This window comes from Syngnathus leptorhynchus, chromosome 10 (genome assembly GCF_054491065.1).
Source record: "Syngnathus leptorhynchus isolate UIUO chromosome 10, UIUO_Slep, whole genome shotgun sequence".
In the NCBI taxonomy this organism is placed as follows: Eukaryota; Metazoa; Chordata; class Actinopteri; order Syngnathiformes; family Syngnathidae; genus Syngnathus; species Syngnathus leptorhynchus.
Genome location: NC_141204.1, coordinates 8,341,190 through 8,350,111, shown reverse-complemented (window position 1 = coordinate 8,350,111; position 8,922 = coordinate 8,341,190). Strand labels below are relative to the sequence as shown.

Here is an 8,922-nt window from a genome sequence, read left to right as displayed (position 1 = left end):
TTTTTTTTAACCAGCTCACGTCCGGTAGTTCCTGAATAAAAAGAACGGATACATCGCCAAGAGGAGGAATCCACCCGCGACAAATGCACAATAAACAAAGACACTTCCAATTGCAACGAGGAAGACGAGATGATGCGTTTATTGTCTGCATCTCTAAAAGGCGTTTAAATGGAAATTTATTTTTCGAAGCTGCGGTTCGTTCACGTACCAGAGAGCTGCTTGAAAACAAACGAATATGGGCTTTGTTAAATAATGGTCTGCGAAGGCTTGACGAATAACGGTAAGATTTATAACGGAAGACATTTTTGCTGTCTGGATAAAGTGACACGCTATGTGCACAGGAAAAAAAAAAAAAAAGATTGCTGTGTGTGCATGCACATCGTCATTTTGGTGTACGTATTACTAATCAGCATAAAATATGATTTTCATGGCGCAAACGTTTTTTTTTCATTTCAGGTGGCAACAATGGTGACACGCGCTTTTTCCTTTTTAGAGGATAATGTTTGCTTTTTCATTGGTGGGTTGCTAATAATATGATGAACAGCACGGAGGCGCCATCAGAGCTGGTGGATTTGCACAAGCAAGTGAACTTCAATGGCACACAGGCGTCACACAGCCCCCCTATTTGGGCAGTCGTCCACACGGCCACCTTGACTTTTTGCTCCTTCCTCCTCATCTTCATCTTCTGCCTGGGCTCCTATGGAAACCTCGTGGTGTTCCTGTCCTTCTTCGACCCGGCTTTCCGCAAGTTCCGTACCAACTTCGACTTCATGATCCTCAACTTGTCCTTCTGTGATTTGTTTATATGCTGTGTGACGGCTCCCATGTTCGCGTTAGTGCTTTACCTGGATGCTGGTGGCGTGGATGGCGTGTCCAAGAGCTTCTGCTTCGTCTTCCACCTGACCAGCTCGGGCTTTATCATCATGTCACTGGAGACGGTGGCGGTGATCGCCCTGCACCGTCTCCGCATGGTCCTGGGCCAGCAGCCCAACCGTACCGCCTCGTTCCCCTGCACCCTGGCTCTCACAGCCCTGCTGTGGACATCCAGCTTCACCATGGCGGCCCTGCTCACCATGCGGGTGTATCCACGCAGGGACGGTCCCTGCTTGCCCCACTTTGGTTTAGGAGGGGGTCAGGCGGGGTTAGTGCTGTATGCGTACCTTGCTGACTTTGCTTTTTGCGTGGCTGTTGTGTCTGTGTCTTATCTGATGATTGCCCAGACCTTGAGGAAAAACGCTCAAGTGAGGAAATGTCCCGTTATCACCGTTGCGGCCACATGCACCCCGCCCCTCCCACCTCTGCCAGCCACAGGCTTTGAAGGGGTGCAGTGTAGTACCCAAGGCCCCTTGTATCGTAATCAGATGTATAACAAGTTACAAAACGTTCAAACGCACTCTTACGCTACCAGGACCAAGCAACCAGTGGTCCCAGGGGCGGCCCAAGGAGCTACATGTTGCCAGCTGGTCTCCACAGTCAACCTGGCCACAGCCAAGGACTCCAAAGCTGTTGTCACCTGTGTGGTTATTGTTTTCTCAGTGCTACTTTGCTGCCTGCCAATGGCGATCTCTTTAGCGCAGGATGTTCTCACGCCAGAAAGTAGCTTCGCACATTACCAGTTTGAACTGTGCGGCTTTGTCCTCATCTTCCTCAAGTCGGGCATCAATCCCTTCGTGTATTCGCGGAACAGTGCCGGTCTACGGCGCCGTGTGCTCTGTTGCGTGCACTGGGCCGCGCTTGGACTGCTGTGCTGCAAACACAAAACTCGCTTGCACGCCATGGGAAAGGGCAACCTTGAAGTCAACCGAAATAAATCTTCACACCATGAGACCAACTCGGCCTACGTGCTCTCCCCAAAGGCGCAGAGGAGGCTGGTGGACCAGGCGTGCGGACCGAGTCAGTCCAGAGAGTGCGCCGCTAGTCCCAGGGGTGCACGGAGGCCTCGCCCCGCCAGCACCTCCACGCCCATCAACACGCGCATCGAGCCCTACTACAGTATATACAATAGCAGTCCCTCTGCCGGACCCAGCTCGCCCACCAGCCTCCAGCCTGCCGGGTCGCAGACGTTCGCCTTCGCCAAGTCATACGTAGCCATGCACTACCACACTCACCAGGACACCCTGCAGGACTTTGAGAGTACCTCTGTGCAACAGATTCCTGTCCCTTCTGTCTGAACCCATCTCGGATCAGTGTTATGTTCTGCAGTCAGAGTATTTAAGGCTACAGTTGCAGGGCGGGGTCAAAGGTCAAACTGTCTCAAATTGTCAAAACTCCCAAATCTACAGAGATGATTTGTGAGCTACTTATTTCCAAAAATATGTCGGAATTTTGTTTATGGCAATGTGCCCACAGCATGCACCACATACACCAGTAATTGACAACCTTAAGTGGATAGCTTGGTGTGGAAGTGCCATCTCTGAGGTCAAATGTAACGCTTTTACTTTCATTATGGGGACTCTTTTTTTTTTTTACTTCATACGCTGATTGGGTGGAGGAGATAAAGCAGCCACTGTTGAGCATTGCAAATGTGATCACAACTACTGCTCCGACCAACTATATACTTTTTTTTAAATTGTATATCTAACAGAAACATTTAATTTGACTTTATTCATTAATGTTATGAACCCCATAGGTCTGTGTGTCAACCCTGTGATTGACAGGTGGTCAGTCCAAATTCCTCACAAACGTATTTGATGAGTGGCATAGAAAATGGATGTTAAAAGATAGACTTATGATCGAAAGGTTTTTCCACTGATTATGACTTTTTGACTTCTTAGTAATGTTTCTATAAATCGACCTGCTGTGTTGCACATGCATGTGCTGCTACAACCTGGGACGGGTGACTGGCCCACTTAGTTTTCGAGGGTTAATATGTGAACACATGTACACTTTTTAACCCAATAAATGTTTGGCAAATGCTGTGCGTCTCTACTTTTTGATTAAAAACATTGTAATTGAAATTTTGTTGATAAATATTCTTATCTACAGAAATTCAATTACATTACAGTTAAACTAATTTAACTACACTTTTTGTTGAATAACGAGCGTTTAATTTCTAATAGTAAAAAAATAGGGGAGTTAAAGAAGATTAAGCATTGTTTAGTATTTATATAAATCACAACGTGATGTTACGGTTCAAATTTGCATAACAAAACATTTCAGAAGACGTTTTCCATTCGCAGTATTAAATCTGCAACAACAGCACCCTCTTGTGGTTCAAATGTTACTGACTCCACCGCAGGGATATACATATAGTAAAATGATTTAGTATTTGTGTAACCGCTGCTTAATGGGGACGATTGAATTTCACAAACGAGATAAGACGGGCAAAAATTTTAAACAATATATGCTAACACAATTTTTATGGTATAAACGTTTGGTTTTCACCCCACTACAAATGATAGGAAAATGGTCAAAATAATTGTTTTCTGCTTTGGCATTGATCAGTAGAGTCAAAATCACAATACTACTTTGTAATATGAGTATATTTGTTCAATCTATGCGATATGTCAAAGATGACGTTCCTAGTGAGTTGTGTATCTTAACAAAACAAAATTCAGAATACTTCATAAAGTTAAAAACAAGTTTTAATCGATTGTATTAGCGATTTGAAAACACCCACCGATGCATAAGTTACACTCACCCTTTGTAACATTTATAAAGCACACCTTCTCACTATTGCAAAAATCTTTTAAGACTACAAGTGCAAAGTATCCGGCAACCATTTGCAATCTCTCTCCCACACAGTGAATCATGATCTTGTACATTATAAAATCATTCTGGTAGAGATATGTAATATGGACAGTAAATCCGCATTGTCCTCGAGCAATTTATTTAAGCTACAACCCAGTTGGGTGAGGCAGTGCTGTGGTTTGATCCACGGCTCAGCCAGCGCTCAGATCATGATATCTGAATTGTCTCTGGAGCTCCTCAGCAAGCTCAAGTCCAGCTTCAAAATCACCACAGTTTGAACCTTTGTTGGTCTTAAGCGTTGCATTATGACCATTTGTATGCTTGGCTCTTCTTCACTACTGTACTACTTGTCCTTCTCCTCCTCTTTGGACCGTTTAGCTGGAAATGGACAGTAGCCCGTGTTCATCTGCCGAGTCAAGAACACTGCATATGACTGAAGATTCAACCTGAGACAAGAAAATGAATTTAATGTGGTAAAGACAATCCATCAAAGTGTTCAAACCATATCATTTTGTCTGACAAATGTCTGCTAGCCTAATGGCAGCCTGCTAAGTAATGTTCGTAAGGTGAAAGTTCATAGAATATAAAAAAAAAAATCTCGACTGTCTACACAAAAGCGATTGTTTGTCGAGCATAATTACCCCGAGGACGTATTGGCAAGTCTGAGGTTCCAGCATATAGACGGTGACTGCATGGGGAGACTCGGACTCTTTGCATCTGATGTAAGAACCAGAAGACGGAGTCAGTAGAGAAAAAGCTGGTTCTGAGTCAACTCAGTTAACTGTAACATTCATCACATACTTTAATTTGACAATAACTTGACGGGGCTTTCCCGTCAGATCGCACACATCGCCATGGCCGTAGAAATGGGAGACCAGCCTGTAGAGAGGGATTAAAAAAAAATAATAATAATCAACATTTGATTTTAATTGAGGAGCAGTGCCGAATGCATACTTGACTTTCGGCATTCCACTGTCTTTTAGCTGGTAAGATCGAGCCACGTTCTTCTTGGACCACTCAATGTGTTCCTTGGCATTCCAGCTACCGACCACCACAATATTCTTGGCTTGCTCTTTGTCCTGAAACACCAGAAAAACAGGAACTCAATGCATGAACGATTTACACGCATCTAAAAGCAGTCTCACCTCATGGTACTGATGAACGTGTTTTCCATAACAGAATTCATATTTCCACCATCCGACCCCCTGAAAAACACATCACCCTGACATCGGCGTGGCCGACTGAATCGCCTCCGTCCGGCTAAACCGACGATGCCTCACCCCGTGTAAACAGTAGGAGCCGCTGAGGAACTCCTTGACCAGCTGCTCGTCTGTCAGGCGTGATATGTGAGTGGGTTTGTGTGTGTGAGTGAAGGCTTTCTCTCTTGTTGGTGGCGGCGCCGCCTCCTGTTTATAAGTAGAGCAAAATATAAGACTTTTACTTACTGTCTTTTTTTTTTTTTTTTTCTCTACTCGATACACTGACCTCTCTGTGCTCTGCAGTGGTGCTGAAAGGAGGCTTAAGCTGCGCCTCCTGCTCTTTGTTCAGCTGGGCAAGACGCTGAGGTCGTAGCGGCGAGCCAGCCAGCGCCTGGCACAAGATGGCGTTAACCGGAGACGACTTAAACCTGCACGTCATATAAAAAGAGGAGTGGTTATGTTTAATCTTGATTATGAAAAAGCATTTTTCAGAGTTTCTACCTGTATTTAGGGTGCGCACAGAGCAAAGGGGTCAGCACCACCACCTCATACTCGCATGAGGTGACTTCAGCGATGGACAGAATTTCATGTTTGGCCTCCGGGTGACACACGTACAGCACGGACGTGGAGCGCGGCTCGTTCTCTTTCAGCGCACAGGGTGTCCCGTTTCCCATTTCCAATGAGTAATATGGAGTCAGCTGACCTTCGATGTTCTTAGACTGCACCTTTAAGAGAACATGTACGATATATGTCACCTTTATAATGGCAAATATAGTGCGCTGTTCAAATTGTGAAGCTTACTTCTGTTTCGGGTGTTGACTGAGCCATGTCTGTCTCTTCTACTTTGGCTGATATAAGAAATGCATTGCAATATATTATTAGATTTAAAAAAAAAAAAAAAGATGTATTGATTAATAAGAATACACAGATAGTTGAGACTATTACCAAGGTTTAAACATTTTGAAACTAGACAGCATAGAGAGAAGTGAATTACACTTCAGAAAAAGTAAAAATAGCACAAGTGAAATTTGATTAAGATGCAGAATTTTGTAGGGTTGTATTTTCAAATTGCAGTAAATGCTAAATGAGAACCCAACGACCCAGGTTCTTTTTTCCAATGTACACATTTTCAAAGATTGTTGGAGGATGAAAATACAACCTACCCATTTCTTTTCCTTTTCTCTTCCCTGCTAAATTTCCCAAAAAGTACTCCTGAACATTTACTTTCTGTGGATACACACATTATCAGGATTATTATCAGAATACTATCAAAACAGTGGTAGCTTTTAAATTTATCGAGGTTCTTCTCACAACACCAACCTGTCCCATCTCCTTCTCTTCATGATACTGCCTGACATGTTTTCCGTGACATACTTCATACGTCCAGTAGGATTCGATCTGCCAGCCAATGAAGAAAGGTTTTTTTAAGTTACACTCCACCAACCAGCAGTAGCACACACTATACTTGTGTAATCAGATGCAAGCAAAAAAGACAATCCATCCACCCATCCATTTTCTGATCCGCTTTGACCCCACGGGGGTCACGGGCGTGCAGGAGCCTATCCCAGCCGTCATCGGGCAGTAGGCGGGGGACACCCTGAACTGGTTGCCAGCCAATCGCAGCAAAAAAGACAATCAGCAAGCTTACTCTGTATGAGCAGCTGCTTCGTTTGAACAGAGGCTCCAGAAGTTCAGATGGACTTGGCCCGCTGTATTCCTTCTCATCGTCCTGGAAAAAAAAAAAAAAAGAGGTCACAAGAATATTAATGATCCTAACCGGGGCAACACTCCACAAAGGCGACCAAAACTTGGCTGAGGCTGTGCCATTACCTCTTCTCCAGAGGTCACCGAAGGTAGGAGGCATTTGTACTTCTCCTTCTCTATCGTGGTCATGATGACAAAGTTGTCTTCCTTGTAAAGTGCCCCCGACGTGGGCTGATGTACACAGACATTGATCTCTGGTTGAGCACATTTCTTAAGTTAACAACGCTTTAAGAAGCGAAAGCAAAGGATGCATACCGGTGTGATTTCAGCCCCTGGCCATGTGATTTTAAAAGGAATTTCATCGGTGAAGAAGGGCTGATCGTGACCGTGTGCTAAAACGTTCAGGCACACCTCCAGAAGCCCACCGATCATCACCAACACAAGCCTGGCCATCATCTCCGTCTCCGGCCACTGAGCGCCAATTAGGCGCTCCTTATGTACAACTTCCGCGTGTTCCTCACTTCGACTCCAACCTGCAAGACGAATTTAGAACCGGCCCCAAAAGATCCGGGTTGATATCCGTTTGGTAATGAATTAGATCATTAGTGATGTCAACACATCAGCAAAACACAGGAAGTGAGCGCTTTATTTGCCACGTCCTTTTCCGGGTGTTTATTTCGTGATCAAATTACAACAGCGACACGCGCTGGTAGTATTCGGTCAAGACATTCACCCATATTTTGTCAAACTATATAGATAAATAGCAGAAATTGGAATATGGTCAATAACATTAGCCAAACTGACGCGTTGGGATCTGTATAAAACAATACTCCCTTCAAAAATATTATGCTGATGTTTGTTTGACGCGTTCTAAAGATGTTATTGTCAACAATATTTGTTATTGTTAGTGAGATTTGTGGAATTAAATAAATAAATAAATAAATAAATAAATAAATAAATAAATAAATACATTACCTCATCTGCCTTGACATATATATTTAGTTGTATTTAGTTGATAGTATTTTAGTTGTCTTACTCACTAGCAATAATAATACTCTATAAGTCACTTTACATTGCATGGGAATCTCAAAGTGCAAAATAGCAGTAATTATTGTCTTAATTGAACATCATTTAAGGCGCATACGTACCTTTTTTTTTTTTTTTTGACGAGTTGGAAGTCTCCAAAGTACAATTTGTTTCTCCTGGTGGTGGCGCTGTTGATATGGGAATGGATCGTGATAACACTGACTGTGATACAAAGAAAGAGGACTGGGAGAGGGGTTTTTGGACTATAAGAGAAGATTCAGGCAATACAAACGTCCCACAAGATCTTTCTGCCTTTAACACACCCACGTTTCCCTCATAGCTCTGACTCACCTCTGTCGACAGTGTCGATATTACGTATTGATTGATGTCTGCATGAAACTTTCATGGATGAATCGACGGCAAGGTACTAGAGGAATTCTGCTCGTTCCCATGGAAACTATTATCTTATTGAAATATGATAAATCAGGGTCATATCTGACAATTAAGTATTGATGTACCTGTAAAATCTGTAAACTACAGAATTTTGAAAGCTCCTTATGAACTGAAACATGAAGGCCTCGTTCCCCGAGGCGCAAGACTTGGAAACTCGTTTATTTATTATATATATTTTATGATAACATGAGTTGTGACGTAATTGGCGGAAGGCGATTGCGCAGCGACGTCATTCTACGTGCGTGCGCTACGGCCGTTCTCACTATTGACGTTGAGTTCACGAAAATTAAAGAAATAAACAATATATAATAAACATTTTTAGTGTATTATTTAAACATCACAAACAATATAACACAAAATCTCACTGGCGTCATGGTCCATCAACAGGCCGAGCTAATATTGCCAAAAACCGCTAAGTGCGTGTTTTGCGCTTCTAATAATAATTTTGACCTTCAATAGCGTCACTAAGGACATTGTACGGTCGCACACCACGTTCGTGGTTTTTCTACCCACACAGAATGTTTTATTGTTGAGTTTTTGCTCTAAATTTTGCTGTCTTAAGTTTATAATTTGAGCAATTTCTTTTTAGGAGAACCAGCGAGGATGTCAAAGTCGCACATTGTGCTCGTTGTTGCTCTATGCAACAAATTTGGGATAAAATATAATAAATATTTTTCTCCATGAATGTACTCAAATCCCTTTACAATATCGGATTGGAAACGTACCATCAGTGTCATCCTGTGTGATTCCATACAATCCCCCCCAGCAGTCTGAACTAAATATTCTCAATGACGCCCTTCGTGCATACTCCACTCTATGTATAATTGATACAACTGTCATTTCGCCAAGT

General features: G+C 43.1%; 2 protein-coding genes across 2 annotated transcripts; one reads left to right on the top strand and one right to left on the bottom strand.

Annotated features, from left to right (window-relative positions):
• Positions 1 to 74: 74 nt before the first annotated feature.
• Positions 75 to 2,904, top strand: gpr75 (G protein-coupled receptor 75). Its single transcript, XM_085922364.1, has 2 exons — positions 75 to 280; positions 457 to 2,904. The coding sequence occupies exon 2, from the start codon at positions 534 to 536 to the stop codon at positions 2,169 to 2,171; it is 1,638 nt and encodes a 545-aa protein (XP_085778490.1). The 5' UTR covers positions 75 to 280; positions 457 to 533; the 3' UTR covers positions 2,172 to 2,904.
• A 662-nt stretch (positions 2,905 to 3,566) lies between these two features.
• Positions 3,567 to 7,268, bottom strand: erlec1 (endoplasmic reticulum lectin 1). The gene is made up of 14 exons (XM_085922985.1): positions 6,909 to 7,268; positions 6,720 to 6,824; positions 6,538 to 6,618; positions 6,210 to 6,287; positions 6,053 to 6,116; positions 5,691 to 5,737; positions 5,391 to 5,614; positions 5,176 to 5,317; positions 4,971 to 5,096; positions 4,836 to 4,895; positions 4,645 to 4,769; positions 4,492 to 4,569; positions 4,332 to 4,407; positions 3,567 to 4,136 (listed from the first exon to the last, which is right to left on the bottom strand). The coding sequence occupies exons 1-14, from the start codon at positions 7,047 to 7,049 to the stop codon at positions 4,065 to 4,067; spliced, it is 1,419 nt and encodes a 472-aa protein (XP_085779111.1). The 5' UTR covers positions 7,050 to 7,268; the 3' UTR covers positions 3,567 to 4,064.
• Between the last annotated feature and the right edge of the window lie 1,654 nt (positions 7,269 to 8,922).